The sequence below is a fragment of the Sinocyclocheilus rhinocerous genome, unplaced genomic scaffold (genome assembly GCF_001515625.1).
Source record: "Sinocyclocheilus rhinocerous isolate Xijiao unplaced genomic scaffold, SAMN03320098_v1.1 scaffold1330, whole genome shotgun sequence".
In the NCBI taxonomy this organism is placed as follows: domain Eukaryota; kingdom Metazoa; phylum Chordata; class Actinopteri; order Cypriniformes; family Cyprinidae; genus Sinocyclocheilus; species Sinocyclocheilus rhinocerous.
The window spans coordinates 31,046-50,557 of NW_015665026.1; the positions used below are offsets into that span (position 1 = coordinate 31,046).

Sequence of the window (19,512 nt, forward strand, 5' to 3'; positions counted from 1 at the left end):
AAAAGGGAGCTGCTTTTATTTGGTTTCTTTTATAATGCGTTTTTATTTTGGGAATACCATGTCAACATGATCCAGTGTCATCTGTAATGGTCCGGGGATGATTTCCAACAGTATGCACAAGCTTTATTCCTCTGCTGTTGTCAGGTGGCACTGGCAAACTGTGTGACACGTGTGAAACTGTTCTTTAAATGATCACGGATCCAGTTTCCGATGAATGCTGGCATGTCAAGTGGATGTCTACTGTGGTGATTGTTCCTGGAGTTCAGTACCTGGAACCTGTTTTGAAACATTTGAAACTGAAGCACATATTATGTCATTGTATCCGTGGGGGGTGGGTGGTGTGTATTTTAAAAAGGGTTGTAATTATCATCAGGAGTCCATAGTGTTACACCTACAGATGGATATTTGTGAGTGACATTTTGTAAAAGTATTACATTATTTCAATAAATTTGGTCTGTGTACAGTATTTGTACAGAATGGTCTTATTTTGTATTTACATTTGTGTATTTGGCAGACGTTTCTATCCAAAATGACTTGTACTGCACTGAAAATGTTCTTTTTGGGAAACACTAGGTAGTATGCATTTTACAAAATATGTTGTCATATTTTACTGTAACTCAAACTGATTTAAAAAAAAAAAGTTTATTATTATTATTATGTATTTTAATATATAGAACCAAATCAGCGTATTAGAATGATTTCTGAAAGATCATCATGTGACACTGAAGACTGGATTAATGTCTGCTGGAAATTCAGCTTTGCCATCACAGAAATTAATTACATTTTAAAATATATTAAAACAGAAAACAAGAGTGAGTAAATGATGGATTTTTTTCCCTGAGCAATTCTAGAAGTAACAATGTAAAACTTAAAAGGGAGCTGCTTTTATTTGGTTTCTTTTATAATGCGTTTTTATTTTGGGAATACCATGTCAACATGATCCAGTGTCATCTGTAATGGTCCGGGGATGATTTCCAACAGTATGCACAAGCTTTATTCCTCTGCTGTTGTCAGGTGGCACTGGCAAACTGTGTGACACGTGTGAAACTGTTCTTTAAATGATCACGGATCCAGTTTCCGATGAATGCTGGCATGTCAAGTGGATGTCTTACATTTTAAAATATATTAAAACAGAAAACAGTTATTTTAAATTGTAATAGTAATTCACAATATTACTGTTTTTACTGAATTTTTCATCATATAAATGGAGCCTTGGTGAGCATAATGAGACGACTTTCAAAAACATAAAAAAAAAAATCTAAATTATTCCAAACTTTTGACCCGCAGTGTATATCATTTTTTAATTAATGTATAGAAAATGATGTATTAGTCACAATACATGAGATAAATCAAATAACTTTTTGTTAGACAAAACAGACAACTATCCCAAATAAACACTTTGCTTTAGAAGTGTACAAAACTTCATAATTTTTTTTACAAGACTGACTCGCGCATAGACCCAACTCTATGCATGTTCTGCAAGACCCCCTTTTTATTAAACATTCTTTTGGACTGTCCCGATTTTAATGCAAGTCGAAAGTTCTTTTATGAAGTTAGTTCACTTAAGTACTTATTTAGTAAGATTTTGCCTGAAAAGGTTTTATATTTGTATCATATGTTAATTTAAAAATTATTGTATATTACTTGCTGTGTTTGTTTGTTTGCTTGGTTTTTATTGTATTTATGTAATATTTGTATTTTTGTAATACGAACTTGTAACTTGTCATACATTATGAACTTGTAAGGGAAATTTTATTTAACAATTAAAATAACATAAATGTTATGATATTTGATAGTTCAAGTTTTAAGGTTGAGTGCTGCATGGATTCCACAGTGCTGACTGTCTTTCTCCCTTTAGGACACGTCATATCTGGAGCGCCATGCGGAACTAGTCTTGACACGCTTGAATGACATCTCGAAGACCAATCAGCGAAAGCTGTTCTCTCGAAATCGTGACGCTGAGCCAATTAGCGCCCTCTCTACGTGGATAGGCGGGGCTTGATCGCAGAGAGGGTTGTATGTGAGAGTGTGGTAGGGCTGGAGTGAGTGAACCGCCGATGAATAAGACTGGTAATTTTGCACATTTATAATTTCTAATCTAATTTATTGCAACTATACAGGTTCGCTGTCATTACATTTACTCCCTTGCATTAAATAACACATTTACGTATAATAAAAAAAGCTTGGAAAGGTGTGAGATAGGTGTAATGTTAGCTAGCAGCTAACGTTAAGGAGCTAATCAAGACTTTATTAGTTTATCACGAATAGTTCATCAGAAAACACTGTTTATGTGCATCTTTTATACTCTCTGAATTGATTTATCTTCTTGTACATGTGTGGTGAAGTGTTAATGAGTAACTTAGGGTTTTGTTTAGGAATTGTGCACAAACTGGCTCTTCCTGATTTTATAAAGATTTGACACTTTAACAGATCACATAATATGCAGATTTATGCATTTCTTCAACTGCTTTACCCTCTACAATTCATATTTGACGCTTAATCAATTTGAAAAACCTCTTTAATCAGGGCAAAAATAAATTGTAGGATTGCATAATCATATTTAGAAGTTTAAATCTGCCAAAATTTGCTTACTGCTTGTACATAGTTTGTTATTAACGGAGCCCTATTCTACGCTGCTCTAACATTTCACTTTTTCCCCCTAAAATGTATGTATAGTTTAAGTTGTATTACTATTATTATTATTAACAGTTGCATTGCTTATGTTAACATGCTGTTTTTTCAGGTATCAAGAGTTAGTCCTGCCTCCTGTGTGTTAAGATGACCAAGCTGGGCTTCCTGCGTCTGTCCTATGAGAAACAGGACACCCTGCTGAAACTGCTCATCCTGTCTATGGCAGCCGTCCTGTGTGAGTGGATACACGTCCCTTTGTATCGGACTCCTGTATGTCAGCTGTCCTCTAAAGCTGTCTGTCTTGTCATTTTCCTCCAGCGTTCTCCACCAGACTGTTCTCTGTGCTTCGGTTCGAGAGTGTCATCCATGAGTTCGATCCGTAAGTGCAGATTTTGGGTCATTATTGCAGTGCACCAGCATCCGAACACCTGTTTAAATGAGCTGTTTCTTGTTGGCAGTTATTTCAATTACCGGACCACTCGCTTCTTGGCAGAAGAGGGCTTTTACAAATTCCATAACTGGTTTGATGATCGGGCTTGGTATCCACTTGGGAGGATTATAGGAGGCACCATCTATCCCGGTACAGCTTAATGACACTAATTTCAAAATTTATAGCAGTATAAGAATGTGTTTTTTCAGCCACTTGTGGCCTGACGCCAAGTACAAAACCCCAGAATGCTTTACTCGTGCTGCAACAAGGTCATTGCATTTAATGGAATGTTGTCTTGGAAAAGATTGTTAAAGGAATAGTTCACCCAAAAATAAAAATATGCATCCAATATATAGATGAGTTTGTCTCTTAATCGGAACAGATTTGGAGAAGTTTAGCATTGCATCTAGTCGTTGACCGATATATCGGCCGATATTTGGCATTTTTCAAATATCGCATCGGCCGACAAGTTTTTCTGTTTGGCCGATGCGTTAGAGGCGGCACTTTTATTTTGACGGCGTGCCGGACTTTTATTTTGATGGCGCTGAGAGCGGCAGCGCCTGAGCACACAGTGCTCACATTCTCCCTCTTGTTCGCCATCGTCGTTAACAGTTCCGTCTAATACAGACAGAAATCTGTCTAATAATACGATAGAACTGTTAAACAAAGGAATTAAAATGTATACAAAAGTATTTGTGTTTTCTGCGTGACTTTCAGTCCGTGCAAATTGAATGCTTTAAACTAGAGCCCGACCGATATGGGTTTTTGGGGGCCGATACGATATATTACCGTATTGGCCCGAATATAAGACGACCCTGATTATAAGACGACCCCCCTTTTTGAATCCATTTTCAAATGATTTCAAATTTCTTAAATATTAATTTAAATAAATAAAATTTTAATCGGCTTTATAACGGCCATCGGCCACCCTGCTTTCCAAGATATCGGCATCGGCTATAAAAAAAACAATATCGGTCGACCACTAATTGCGTCACTTGCTCACCAGTGAATCTTCTGCAGTGAATGGGTGCCGTCCAAATGGCTGATAAAATCATCACAATAATCCACAAGTAATCCACACGACTCCAGTCCATCAATTAACATATTGAGAAGTGAAAAGCAGCATGTTTGTAGGAAACAAATTCTTCAATAAGACATTTTAACTTTAAACTGTTGGTTCTGGCCATAACATGCCGCCTCCTGTGAAAAAGTGTATCCCCTGTTGTACTCTCACATCAAAATCCAGCAACATATTTGTTTAGAACCATTTCTGAACCATTCAACTGTTTCTTTGATGAAGCCACATTACTAATCTTGATGGCAATGGTGATGTCACTTCCTTATTTTTTTTAAATGTTAAACAAACCCTTAACCATTAGTATTAAACTTTGACCTGCACAGGCAAATTGTGTTGTATCATTAGTTTTCTAAGTGATTAACTTTTCTAAGTGATTGGACTTTTTCATCTGATGGACGATAAAACTGGCGGTGATCTATATATAAACCATATTTAGGGACTGTTTTGACTAGCAACCTTATAACAACAGGCTAAAACCACTTTAAACAGTGCTACATCTGCATAGCAACGGTGTGTTGTTTCGTTTTTTCCTACAGGGTTGATGATCACATCTGCGGCTTTGTATCACGTTCTACACTTCTTCCACATCACCATCGACATCCGCAATGTGTGTGTGTTCCTCGCCCCTCTCTTCTCCTCCTTCACCGCTATCGTCACCTACCACTTCACAAAAGAGCTCAAGGTGAGATGAACTTCAGCACACGTCCATCACACCCACCTGCACATTATTTGTCTAGCTAATTCTCCTAACTGAAGTAACACTTTATGTTGCAGGATGCGGGTGCAGGGCTTCTGGCTGCCGCCATGATCGCTGTCGTCCCGGGATACATCTCACGTTCTGTGGCAGGCTCTTATGACAATGAAGGTACTATCTTGTCTCAGAGATATGTGTTCAGTTTCTCTAATTGATCGATATGGTAAAGGTTTATTCAAATGCTTTCAAAAAGGCCTCAATAGGAAAGGTTTTAGAATTTGTCAAATATCAAATTGAAACACATACACTACTGTTCAAAAGTTTGGTGTCAGTAAGATTTTTTTTTTTCTTTTGGCAAGAAATTAATACTTTATTCAGCAAGGACACATTCAATTGCTCAAAAGTGACAGTTTCCATTAATCAAAAAATTCTGTAAAAAAATTCTCAACTTTTTTCACAAAAATATTAACCATATTTCATCATAAGATAATAATAAGAAAGTTTGTTGAGTTATAAAATTGTAAAAAATTATATTTCACAATATTATTGTTTTTGTTTAATTAAATGACGCCTAGGTGAGTATAAGAGAGTTCTTTAAAAAAAAAAATCTTACTTGCCCAAAACATTTGAATAGTAGTGTGGATAAATATATTTATAATATAGTTTGTTTCTTGTATGTCATTGTGTTTTCAAATATCCTGTAAAATTGAAATTGTTAATATATATTGAAAATTTACATTAATAATATACAATGAATACATATAATATATGAATGTAAATTAAATAGTTTTTGTATGATCTAAAGGAATCGCCATTTTCTGCATGCTGTTGACGTACTACATGTGGATCAAAGCAGTGAAGACAGGCTCCATTTATTGGTCGTCCATGTGCGCGCTGGCATATTTTTACATGGTGAGCCACATTTGAGACACATTGTCTCTTTGAATTGGGATTGTTTCAGAGCAAATCAATACATTGTTACTTAAATACACAAAATACATTATTTCAATAACACAATAACTTTGTGTGTTGGCGTCAGGTGTCCTCCTGGGGTGGTTACGTGTTTCTGATTAACCTCATTCCCCTGCACGTGCTGGTGTTGATGCTTACCGGCCGTTTCTCTCATCGCATCTATGTGGCGTACTGCACAGTCTACTGCCTGGGCACCATCCTCTCCATGCAGATCTCTTTTGTTGGATTCCAGGTGAGCTGAACATCACCTATCAAATATGAGAAATTACTATAATATAATCTTAAAACTAGATCAATAATCTCTCTCTTTCTCCCTTTTCCTCTAGCCTGTCCAGTCCTCCGAACACATGGCTGCATTCGGGGTGTTTGGCCTGTGTCAGATTCACGCCTTTGTCGATTACCTCCGGAGCAAATTGAACACGCAGCAGTTTGAAGTGTTGTTCAAAAGTGTCATTTCGCTGGTCGGTATCATCCTGCTCTCTGCAGGTGCAGTGCTCATGCTGACAGGTTAGAAGAGACGCTCCCATTCAAATATTTATTTATTTTTATTATAAATATATTTGTAAGTATTTATTTCTGGACATTTAAATTAGTGCTGGGTGGTATACCGGTTCATACCGAATACCGGTGTTTATTTTTGTTATGATATTCATTTTTAAAATACCGCAATACCGGTGTATGTCGCTTAAACAACGTTCGGAACGCGACACTGTTTGAAAGGGGTCCCTTTTCACTGTTGCACTGTGTATGTGCTAATTTAAATATTATTTTTTTTATTATTTCTAAATAGTTTGTTTTTGTATTGGCTTATGCTAGGGAAAATCTCACCTTGGACTGGCCGTTTTTACTCTCTGCTGGATCCATCGTACGCCAAGAACAACATCCCCATCATCGCCTCTGTGTCTGAGCACCAGCCCACCACCTGGTCCTCCTACTACTTTGACCTGCAGCTTCTGGTCTTCATGTTTCCAGGTACAGCACCTTCCTGTGCTCGTTTTTTTCTTTAAACCATCAGATCGATGTTGTTATTGTTAACTAAATCTAAAACTGTGGAGTCTTTTCACATTTCTGAGGCTCTCCGAAGCGAAAGTCATCATACTAGGATACATTTCTATAGTGGTGAAGGGAAACTACATATAGATTTTTTGTGTTCCCTTTTGCCCTAATAGCAAAAGAAAAAATTACAATAACGTTTCTGTGACTTTCTAAAAGAGGAAAAAAATATCGAGAGATTGATTACATTATTCAAAAGAGTGAAAGATGTCAGATTTGCTGTCAGTTCCTCGACCTTTGTATTAGAAACAGTCATGCAGCAGCATGAACTAGTTTTAGATTATTTATATTTACATTTAATCATTTAGCAGACGCTTTTATCCAAAGCGACTTACAAATTATGACTTACAATAGAAGCAATCAGACCAAACAAGAGGGCAACAGTATACAAGTACTGTAACAAGTCTCCGTACTCCGTACACATAGCAAGGTTTATTCACCCTTCATGCTTTTTTTAAATTAAATAAATTAGAAAAAAATTAATAGAATAGAATATGTATGGGCTAGTATTAATTGGTCGGGTGCTGACGAAAAAGATGTGTCTTTAGAAGTTTTTTGAAAATGGCTAAAGTCTCAGCTGCTCAAATTGGGATAGGCAGGTCATTCCACTAGCTGGGAACAGTCCAGGAAAAGGTCTGTGAGAGTGATTTTGTGCCTCTTTGGGATGGCACCACGAGGCGTCATTCACTTGCAGAACACAAGCTTCTGGAGGGCGCATAAGTCTGAGCTAGTGAGTCTAGGTATATTGGTGAAGAGCCAGAGGTTGTCTTGTAGGCAAACATCAGTACCTTGAATTTGATTGGCAGCTATCACTCTCACTGCTGCGTTCTGGACCAGTTGCAGAGGCTTGATAGTACATGCCGGAAGGCCCACCAAGAGAGCATTACAATAGTCCAGTCTGGAGAGAACAAGAGCTTGAACAAGGAGTTGTATGGCCTGCTTTGATAGGAAGGGTCTAATCTTCCTAATGTTTTATAAGGCAAATCTGCAGGACCGGGCCGTTATAGCAATATGGTCTGTGAAGCAATACGTGATCATCAAGCACAACTCCAAGGTTCCTTGCTGTCCTAGAAGGAGGTATTGTTGACAAGCCTAGCTGTATAGAGAAGTTGTGATGAAGTCCTGGGTAGACAACGAGCAGTTTTGTCTCAGCAAGGTTGAGTTGAAGGTGATGGTCCTTTATCCAGCTAAAAATGTCTGTCAGACAGACATTTAATGCTAAGGTAAGAAAGCACAAAGTATAGTGTTATAAAATTAAAAAACGTTAAAATATAAAAAAATGTTGCTAGATTTACAACGTTGATAACTTGTGGAAAAGCATCATCACAGTCTGTGGAAAAAGCTCCATTAAAAATAGTTTTTGTTAATTGAAATGAAGCAAATATAAAAAATATTAGATAAATGAAAATGAGAAATATCAACTTGGAAACTAAATGAAATACAATAAGTTTACGTTGAAGTACTAAAATTACTAAAACTGAAAAAAAAAAAAAATCCAAGCTAAAAACCTAAAAACGAATTAACATGACAAGCATATAACAAAATCGCTAAAACTTAAACTAAAATTAAATTGAAAACTGAAAATATAAAAATAAAGTAAATTCAAAATATTAATAAATACTATAATAGTATATAAATAATGCTAAAATAATCTGCATCTGATGTGTTAAATCTGTAATCTCTTGTTTCTCCAGTTGGCCTTTATTACTGCTTTAACAACCTCTCCGATGCCACGATTTTCATCATCATGTATGGCGTCACCAGCATGTACTTCTCAGCTGTGATGGTAAAACACTTTTACTTTATATTAGCCAAGATTTGAAGTCAGTTTATTAGCATTTCTTTTAACAAAGGAAGCTCTGACCCTAGTTTTATCTGTTCTGCTCAGGTGCGTCTCATGTTAGTCTTGGCTCCCGTCATGTGCATCCTGTCAGGCATCGGCGTTTCTCAGGTCCTCACCACCTACATGAAGAACCTGGATGTCAGCCGACCGGACAAGAAGTCCAAAAAGCAGCAGGACTCCACTTACCCAATCAAAAATGAGGTACGATCAATGCTCTTGATCTTTCTTAGCTTTCCTTACGTGATTGGTTCACTCAGTGATGCTCTGCTCTGATTGGTCCGTAGGTGGCAAGTGGGATGATTCTGGTCATGGCGTTTTTCCTCATCACATACACCTTCCACTCCACCTGGGTGACCAGCGAGGCGTACTCCTCCCCGTCTATTGTGCTCTCCGCCCGTGGTGGTGATGGCAGCCGCATCATCTTCGATGACTTCAGAGAGGCATATTACTGGCTCAGACACAACACACCAGAGGTCAGTGAGATCCGTCATGCTGTTGACCCTCATAAACGTCCTGCTTCTTTTGATTCCAAAAATTTTTGCTCATCTCATATTGCGTTTGTGTGTGTACAGGATGCTAAAGTCATGTCGTGGTGGGATTATGGGTATCAAATAACAGCGATGGCCAATCGAACGATTCTGGTTGACAACAACACTTGGAATAACACTCACATCTCCAGAGTGGGTCAGGTGAGGATGTTGTTTTCTATAGTTTAAACTACAGAAATATAGTTTTACGGTTTACAGTTTTTATACTTTGGACATTTATTTAAAAAAAATTCTTCTTTGCAGGCTATGGCCTCCACTGAGGAGAAAGCCTATGAGATTATGCGAGAACTGGATGTTAGTTACGTCCTGGTGATCTTTGGTGGACTGACAGGATATTCATCTGATGGTACGGGCTCGGATTCATTTTGACCCACGGAAACGGCTTTGTGGTTCTTATTGTTTGAATTGTAGTATCGGGATTGGATTAAACCTAAATAACATGTAATAATTAGTATGTTTATGTATTTGTGTAGACATTAATAAGTTCCTGTGGATGGTCCGTATCGGGGGCAGCACGGACACAGGGAGGCACATAAAGGAACATGACTACTACACGCCGACCGGAGAGTTCCGCGTGGACCGTGAGGGGTCACAATAACAACACCATTAATTAGTATTATTTTATTGAATATTATTGAATATTTTTAGTGAATATTTTATTATTATTTTCATAAATAACTGACATTATGAAAGTAAAATGAGTTGCAAATGCTGTTTCATGTTGACTTTGACAAAAGTTGACAAATCTTAAAGGGTTAGTTCACCCAAAAATGAAAATTAGCCTGTGTTTTACTCACCCTCGAGGCATCCTAGGTGTATATGACTTTCTTCTTTCAGACGAATCCAGTTGGAGTTATATTAAAAATTGTGAACTGTTGAACAGTCCACAAGACGTCAAATAAAGCTCGCGCATCCATAATAAAACGTGCCTGACACGGCTCCGGGGGGTGAATAAAGGCCTCCAGTAGCGAATCCATGCGTTTTCATAAGAAAAATATCCATATTTCAAAGTATTACGTCGGCGTTGCGTGATAAGTGACGAACGCGGAGAGAGAACAAAACAAAATGCCGGTCATGAATTAGAAGTACAAACCGAGGATTTGTAAAGAAAAATGTCGGGAGGATTTCGATATAAACCAAGAGGAGACTTTGCTTCCTTTGCCCCTATAAACATACTCGCGAGACTAGCATATCTCAGAGGCGCGTGCGCTGCGCATACGTGCTGCGTCATCCGCCGGAACGGCTTCCACGTACGACAGTCAGTAGAAGTAAGAGAAAAGTGTTTATTACGTTTGAAATATAGATATTTTGTCTGAAAGAAGAAAGTCATATACACCTTAGGAAGCTTTGAGGGTGAGTAAAACACAAGCTAATTTTCATTTTTGGGTGAACTAACCCTTTAAGAAATTAGTGATGGCTAGAATTAAACTCTGCATTTACTTTTTTTTTTTACTTTTCCAGAGCGTCCTCCTGGTTACGACAGAGTTCGTAATGCTGAGATTGGCAACAAGGACTTTGAGCTGGATGTGCTGGAGGAAGCATATACTACAGAGCACTGGCTCGTCAGGATATACAAGGTACATCTTAACTCACCTGTGCATCTTTAACCGTTACTGTCCTTCTAAACCATCTGAACTTCCACTGATGATCTCCTGCTTTACCTCCACAGGTCAAAGACCTTGACAACCGTGGCCTCTCAAGAACGTAAAACCCAGAAACTCAAAATCCCACCCCCCTCTTCTGAACACACAGCACTGAACATCTGCGGGCCCCATCCCATGATCTGAGGAGAAAGCATGAAGATTTTTTATACTTTTGTTGTAATTGCTGAAAGAGATTTTCTTTTCTTACCTTTGTTTTCTTGGTCTGTTTTTTAAATTTGATTGTGAAATGTGATGTTTACTGGGGCCAGAAGGTGTCAAATTATCACCTGAAAAGGTGAGAATAATGTTCATAAGTCATTTCTGCAATCAGCTGGCCGGATAACTGTTTGATTTGTCTTTAATGGGTGAATAAAGGAGTGACTGGGATTCAATTGATCACTGTCTTTATTTTTAATCATTAAAATCACATGCATGCCGAAGTTGGAGTCAAGACCAGGCCCACTAAGATCTAGATCAGGGCTGTCCAAACTCGGTCCTGGAGGGCCGGTGTCCTGCAGAGTTTAGCTCCAATTTGCCTCAACACACCTGACTGGAAGTTTCTATGCCTAGTAAGAGCTTGATTAGCTGGTTCAGGTGTGTTTAATTAGGGTTGGAGCTAAACTCTTCAGGACACCGGCCCTCCAGGACCGAGTTTGGACAGCCCTGATCTAGATCCTCAAGAGACCTCGACTTGTTAGTCCAAAAATCAAGCTGCCCATTTTAATGAACTGAAAAAGAACGTATTTTTTTCCATACATAAATTTAAAAAAGTAATTTTATTCTGTACTTATCTCTCAGCAGTGTCAACGAACAAGCAGTTTAGATGTTAGAGAGATTTCCCCTATTTATTTATTTATTTACGTACGTACTTACGTTATAATAATTAAAATGCATATTACACTGATTTTCCAAGTGAAAATTATTACAATCTTGTGTACACGATGCCACTAATGAAACTACAGCTGTGGGCTGGTCTTGGTGTGGCGTCATTGTGAGCATGGCATGCGCACTTGGTCAAATGAGTTTACGCTCGACTTATTGAGCGGCGTGTCACTGAGAAAGGTGATTGGAGTGTCCTGTTACGACTACATGACTGTCTGCCGACAATAGCAATGTGGCACAAGCTGTTCACCTCCGTCCCTGCTTTCAGAGCCCTGGTAGCTCCTTGTCGGAGCTTTAAAAGCAGCAGCAGGTGAGATGAAAAGGACTTCTTTAAAGGTGAGATGAGTCACTTAAAATAATTTATGCATCCGTACTTTTATATTAATATGAGAGGCGTTAAACGTCCAGTACTGTAGTCATGAGTGCCATCCCAATATTCTTGTATTTCTAATCCTACTATGATAAAATGGTTAGCTTATTAATATTAATTTAGTCATACTGGCGTTGAGTTGTAAACTTCCTTGGAGCGCTGGCACGTAATGTAATCAATATTAATGAGCGAAGCCTTTCTTGCAGTAACTGTTCGTTCATTCGCCAACTGCGTAACGACCGCTTGCCTTTCAGCAAATCAGTGAGCTGCACTGGTCGAACTAAGTAATATTCATGAGTTCAGTTGAGTATTGCTTTCGCTATAGTAGGATTTGTAAATTCGCATCCTGCATAACAAATATTATACATGTATAATAGTAATTCAGACTAGTTCAAAATTGTAATCAAAGCTAAATATATTTATAATATTTATAGTTACAATAGATGAATAAAAATGATAATTTGTATTCACTTTTATTACATTTAGTACATTTATTTTTTTTTTTTTTTTGCTTTTTAGGGGTAGAATATAATTACCAAATAAAATAAGTGTTTTCTTCCTATATTTAGATGTATGAATGAGAAATTTACCACAAACCAGCATTGCATTAATAATAAAACTCCTTATCTAACAAAATTACAAACACAATATGGTTTCAAGAAAATGTGGGTAATTATAAAACTGGCTCCTGCCAATAAAACATATACTCCCATCTGTCATATGTAACTCGTTACAGATCTGGACGCTCAGCTCCGGGTGTTTCGGGACAAAGCGGCCACAGCGATGCCTGGCTGTGACTGGAGCCCGATTGAGTTGACCCCTGGCCTGCCTCCGGAGAGGGCTGATGTGGTGATTGTGGGAGGGGGAGTCATAGGATGGTCCATCGCATACTGGCTGAAGAGGAAGGAGCGAGTGAGGGATAGTCTGAGAGTGCTGGTGGTGGAGAAAGACCCTACTGTGAGTTTATTCAAGGGCACTTGGGAGCGTGTCTCAAAAACTAGTGAGCATGCTACAAAGGTGATGCTTAGTTAGGCGGCTCACTAAGTTTTGAGACACAATGTCTGCTATATAGTATACTGTGGAATGCTAATAATCATGTACTGATCATGTTTTTTCAGTTCACCCACAAAAAGGAAAACTTTTTATCATGTCTTTCTACTCCCACCAGGCATCATATCAGTGTCTCAGAGAAACAATAAAATGTATTCAAATAAAATTACAAGTGGATGTCTGAATGAATTTAATTCAATTTGAAAGATTTCATTTGGGTTTCAAATACTTATGATGAATATCAGAATGAATAAGCAAAATGACCCTAGTATAATAATGGTAACACAATCCTCAGTTAGTTCAGAAAAATGCACAGAAATCATTCATTTATATATATATATGCAAGAACATTTATTTGATTGTCCCCTTTTTCCTGCATTATAATTTTTTTATACAATGAAACTAAATTAGATTTTCAATGTAATCCCTGTGCATTCAAATGAAACCCTGCAACAAACCTTGGAGGAGAGACAAAATCCTGCTTCCCTGTGAACAATCACATCCACTCTGCAAAAAGACTCATTATTTTCTTACATTTTTTAATTAAACATGACTTCTTCTTTTGTGTTCCATGAAAGTTAGTCATACAGGTTTCAGAAGACTTGAGGGAGAGTAAATGATCTTTTTTTTTTTTTTTGGTGAACTATCCATTTAATCGTTAATATATTAAAATCATGACACCAAATAAAGCATTGCACAAATATATAACAATATAATTAATGTGTAACTAAATTATATATTAACTAATTATTTATATCTATCTATCTATCTGTCTATCTCTCTCTCTCTATATATATATATATATAAAAATCATTACACCAAATAAAAGCATTGTGCAAATATATAATGTATGTAATGTAAATAATATATAAATAATATGCTTTTGGTGACAATTTTAAGATTCATTAATCAGAGGTTGTGCATTGTGTGATGCAGGTATGACAGGAAAATGCTTTGACGTTTTGTGCATTTTGACAGATTTGAATGCTAATAAATAAAAGGTAATTAAAAAACATTTTTATGTTCCTCTTTCTACAGTATTCCCAGGCGTCGACTGTGCTGTCATGTGGTGGAATTCGGCAGCAGTTCTCCTTGAAAGAAAACATCCTGCTGTCACTGTTTTCAGCTCACTTCATGAAGAACATTAATGTAAAATCTTTTATATTGCACTATTAAAAGCTTCCTGAAATATTGTTCCCTTTACAAATGCACTGTAACACATAAATTGTCTAAGTATCAGCTCATTTCTGGAGACTTTAAATATTTAGTTGTAAATGTTGCTAAATGTGCTTCAGGATCAATTGGGCTGGTCTAGAGTTTCAGAATACTAATGAATGTTTGCAAATGTGTATTTCTGTCGTGTTGTAATGCCTCAGAATCATCTCTGGGTGGTAAATGAAGACCCCGTTGATCTGCAGTTTCATCATTCAGGATATCTCTTCTTCGCCAGCGAAAAATCAGCTCATATCATGGAGGAAAACTACAGAACTCAAAGGTAACAGGAAAAGTTGGTTTACCAGACACAGATTATATACAAATTTCTTTCAACTATATTAGGCGTATGTATTATCAGGATATTAAAACGTTTTTGTGTTAAGTCAACCTTTAATATTATCTGATAAACAGACTCGCAATACAAAGTTAAAGATCAATAAAACATGTTTATGATTTTATTTGTAGATATGCAGGGGCGAAGGTCGCCCTCCTGTCACCATCCCAGCTGAAGGAGGGATTCCCCTGGATGAACACGGAGGGGGTCGCTCTGGCTTCTCTTGGTTGGTGACCATTTTCACAATCTTTGATACATCTCACATCTGAAGTTCATTACTGAGTGACATATTTATTCCTCACTAAGGACTAGAGAACGAGGGCTGGTTTGACCCCTGGTGTCTCCTGAATGCTCTCAGACGGAAGGCTGTGTCTATGGGAGTCTGTCAGTGCTTTGGAGAGGTCACAGGTCAGGATTAACAACTACAATATGTTAAAGTTTGTCAAATTATTACACAATGTCCTACATTTGGTACTTTTTTAATTGTTCTTACTTTCAAAACAGAACTCATGTTGATTCTCTTGAATTTTTAGGATTTAAATGTGCCACAAATTTGGCAGAAACCACAGATGGAGAGGTTCTTAATGTCAAAAGGATAAAATATGTTAATGTATGTTCATATGCCTTCTCAAAACAGAACACACCAGATGTACAACGCACTGTTTCATAGGTGTTCTAAAGTTCAAGTGCACTAAAAGCATAACAGATAGATGTGGTGTGATTTTTAGGTGCGGATGCCCAACAGTCTGGAGTATCAGCCCGTGGAGTGTGCCATTGTGGTAAATGCGGCAGCTGCAAACTCAGGAAAGATCGCCGCCATGCTAGGCATCGGATTAGGTCCAAAAGAATCCGTGTCTGATTTTCCATTACCCGTGGAGCCCAGAAAGAGGTCAAGGCTCATGATTGTTCACATCTTGTGTGGTAAACAGTGGTCATCCTGTAATTTGAAATGGTTTCTTACCTACTTGGATGAATAAACAGTGCCAAATATTCTAAAATAAATAATATTATAAATATAATTTAATTTAAGAATTAATTACATTTTATGCTATTGAAATATAATTTTATAATATTTAAATACCATTAGAATTCAATACAAAATGAAATATTTCATTTTAATTTAAATGAATGAGCAGTGCCAAATACTCTAAAATAACTTGCATTTATTATTATAATATAATGTAATATATTATTATTAAGTATAATTAGTTTTTAAAATAAAGCAATGAGCCCGAAGAAGCCGTGGTTTACAGTGAATTTATAACAGATAAGGGGCGTTATTAGCCCCCTTAGCTGTTATAAATTCACTGTAAACCACGGCTTCACGGGGCTTATTGCTTTTATAAAACGGTTATTACATATACGTAGTACGGTTTCACAAAATAAAACAGAGCAAATAAAGTGTAATGATATTAATAAAATCAGTATTCTTCCACCAAACAATGTAGTTCCTCAGAATCAGTTGTGGTTGCAACAAAGTGGTTGCCAAGCAACAGACAAACGTAAACAAAGGTGTATGTTTGTAGAGTAATTAACAACAGCTTCGAACGTGGCTCAGCCAATCAGAATCAAGGACCGGAACTATCCGTTTTATAAAAATAAATGTTATTATAAGTAATTTATTAATTAAATCCATCCATCCATTTTCCTTATCCACTGTAGGCTTGTGGGAACGCTGAAGCCTGTTATTTATTAAATATTGTTAAAAAATAATTAAATATCATTAGTATTTCCTGTAGGATTTTGTATTTAATTTTTAATTTAAATAATTAAATTGTCATTATGTTTAATTATAAAACTGTGGAGTCTCACTAACTGCATCATTCATATCTCCTCCAGGTTTGTTTATGTGGTACATTGTCCTGATGGACCAGGGTTGGATACTCCATTTCTGATTGACTATTCAGGGGTTTACTGCAGACGAGAGAGACTGGGAGGAACTTACATCACGGGAATGTTGCCCGAGGAGGTATGGGCACGTTTTGAGCCGATCTCAAATGTATTAGTTGTACTTGTGCAGACAGAAGAACCAGACATCAGTAACCTTGATGTAGACCATGAGTTCTTTCAAGAGAAGGTCTGGCATCGTCTGGCCCACCGTATTCCTGCATTTGAGCAACTGAAGGTAAAATTCATAATATAGAATTGTTATTCATGTTATCCACTGTATGAAGGGGAGTTTTCTTAAGCTTTCTTTAAAATCCTGGGACTAATTTAACAGTTTCTAATGCCATTATATGGGTTTGTTTGTGTCTTCTTTAAATTCTACCACTCAAGTTTTTTTTCCAAATGAAGCACTCTGCTCTTATGGCCCATCTTTGTCAGGTTTCAAGTGCATGGGCTGGATTGTATGACTACAACACCTTTGATCAGAATGGCATTACTGGACTGCACCCTCTTGTGCCCAACATGTTCTTTGCCTTGGGCTTCAGTGGTCACGTTCTACAGCAGTCTCCTGCGGTCGGACTCGCTGTGGCTGAACTTATTCTGGACGGAGGCTATAAGACCATCGACCTCAGTGCTTTTGACCTTAAACGGATCCTCCTGCAGGAGCCCATGCTAGAGAGAAACATTGTGTGAGGAGCACAAAAACATAGAGGGAAGGTGTATGTGTCCTCAGGATAGAGCCACTTGACATGAACGTTAAAATAAGGACATCATGGTCCAGACAGAACTCTCACTGGAACAATGGAATCCAATTTTCAGGAGGATGCGTTCAGTTTGGTAACAAAATGTAAGGAAGCTCAGATTATTAAGGCATGAAAGAGAAGAGTGATCAATGCTGCTGGATTCAACAAAACATACTGTACAAGAAATGTATGGTAGAGATCAGGAAATTCAGATGCACATTATGTTCATTTGTAATTGCATATATTTCAATATGCATATGAAACAGATCATGATATATCCTATTTTTCTATTGTTTTTCTAAGGATTATTAGGGGCAGAGTAGAAATGGTGCGAGGACCCTCTTGGAATTGCACTGTTTATTATTAGGGCTCAAGCCACTAGGGGCGCAGGGCCCTATTGTTCTTCTAAGGATTATTATTTATTTATTTTTTCCAAGATTTTGGGGGTTTTGGGGCCTTTAAAATGCTCAAAAACTCTTGAAACTTTGCACATATGGAATCTGCGGCCGTCAGGGCCGGACAGAGTTTCACATGGGGGTGGGGGTGGTGGGAGTCACGGGGGTCCCGTGGCACAGCCTTTAAAAAAAAAGCCATTTTCGAGGGGCTCTGTAGCACACACCGTTTGACCTAGTCACCAAAATTAATTCACATCTAGATCTCATCAGCCCGTACAACTTTCGTGCTGGCAGTCAGTAAGTCGGCTATTCAAGGTTTTGTGAAAAGTGCATGCAAATGCTTATAGACCATTAAAATTATTTTTAAAAATCCTTATAGATCATAAGAAGTTTTGGTAACACTTTCCAATAAGGTCTCATTTGTTAACATTAGTTAATGTATTAACTAACATGAACAATATATTTTTACAGCATTTATTAATCTTTTTAATGTTAGTTAATAAAAATGTTCATGTTAATTCACAGTGCATTAACTAATGTTAACAGATACAACTTTAAATTGCATTAATGTATTAGCAGGTTTTGAACTTAATATCAACTAACATTAACAAATGCTATATAATAATTATTCATGTTAACTAATATAGTTAATGTAAAGTTTTATATATTGTTCTCTTTGTGTGTGTGTTTCACACTCCTGATGTTATAGTGTAACCCTTTCATTGCTGTAACCCTTAAATACAGACTGTAAAGGGTTACTGTAAATGCATGTGCCCGCTGTGCACCGTTTTCCTGATGCCATCGGGGTGGCGGCTGCACTGATGGCTTGGGCCCGTCTTCACTGCTTGCAGCTATATTCATTTTTTATTATTACTTTTTAAAATTCCTTTTCTGGATTGTCATTTTCATACTGTTTCAGAAATGAACACCAAAAATAATCTTACTTTAAAAGTTTGTCCCCAAATCAGACCTTATGGACTGAATTTTATAAATCTGTACATCTTTAAATGTGTGTTAATATGAATACACATGCATATTGTGGAAAAAGACAGAAAAAAAATTGTACAAAAAATACAAATACAAATAATTTTTGTATTAATTTTCTTAAAAAAAAACAAAAAAAAAACAGTGATCCCAAACTTTTACACACACACACACGTTTATGATGAATATATGATATGTAACTTAAAGTTATGTAGAAAATCGCAAATTACATGCATCCAAAAAGCTGCTGAGATTTAAAAGTGCTCTATTCAGCTTTTGCCCTTTAAAAGAGGTCATATGATGCGATTTCAAGTTTTCCTTTCTCTTTGGAGTGTTACAAGCTGTTCGTGAATAGATAAGATCCCTTAATATAAAAATTAAGACTCGTCCACGCCTCGTTTAAATGTCTACGTCACTGTGTGTGAAGATTTGCATAACACCGCCCAAATGTATACGCAAAGAAAGAAGGCGTAACTTTGATTCTCGCTGTAATATTGTTGCTGCCACCACCGCCATGTCGTGGAGACACTGTGTGTTTCGTTGTGAAAGCAAAACTACTTTGTTTGGTCTTCCAAAAGAGGACACAACTAGAAATCAGTGGTTAAGTTGTATTTACAACACTGTTCCAGAACAGTTCAACCCAAATATTCAGATGTGTGCAGCACATTTTATGGAGGACTGTTTCCTGATCCTGGGAGAGTAGACTACAATGCCGACAGTTCTGACTCACAGACTGCAAGTACGTTTTTTATATTTAAAG

At 37.2% G+C, this 19,512-nt stretch overlaps 1 protein-coding gene and 1 pseudogene across 1 annotated transcript; both read left to right on the plus strand.

Annotated features, from left to right (window-relative positions):
• The first annotated feature begins 1,997 nt into the window (after positions 1-1,997).
• Positions 1,998-11,279, plus strand: stt3a (STT3 oligosaccharyltransferase complex catalytic subunit A). The gene is made up of 18 exons (XM_016541908.1): positions 1,998-2,070; positions 2,744-2,866; positions 2,950-3,010; positions 3,090-3,211; positions 4,676-4,821; positions 4,914-5,004; positions 5,639-5,745; positions 5,873-6,037; positions 6,132-6,312; positions 6,622-6,777; positions 8,553-8,644; positions 8,747-8,902; positions 8,986-9,174; positions 9,274-9,390; positions 9,493-9,595; positions 9,723-9,837; positions 10,703-10,826; positions 10,919-11,279. The coding sequence occupies exons 2-18, from the start codon at positions 2,779-2,781 to the stop codon at positions 10,955-10,957; spliced, it is 2,052 nt and encodes a 683-aa protein (XP_016397394.1). The 5' UTR covers positions 1,998-2,070; positions 2,744-2,778; the 3' UTR covers positions 10,958-11,279.
• A 683-nt stretch (positions 11,280-11,962) lies between these two features.
• Positions 11,963-18,111, plus strand: LOC107730966 (FAD-dependent oxidoreductase domain-containing protein 1-like; annotated as a pseudogene).
• Positions 18,112-19,512: the final 1,401 nt, after the last annotated feature.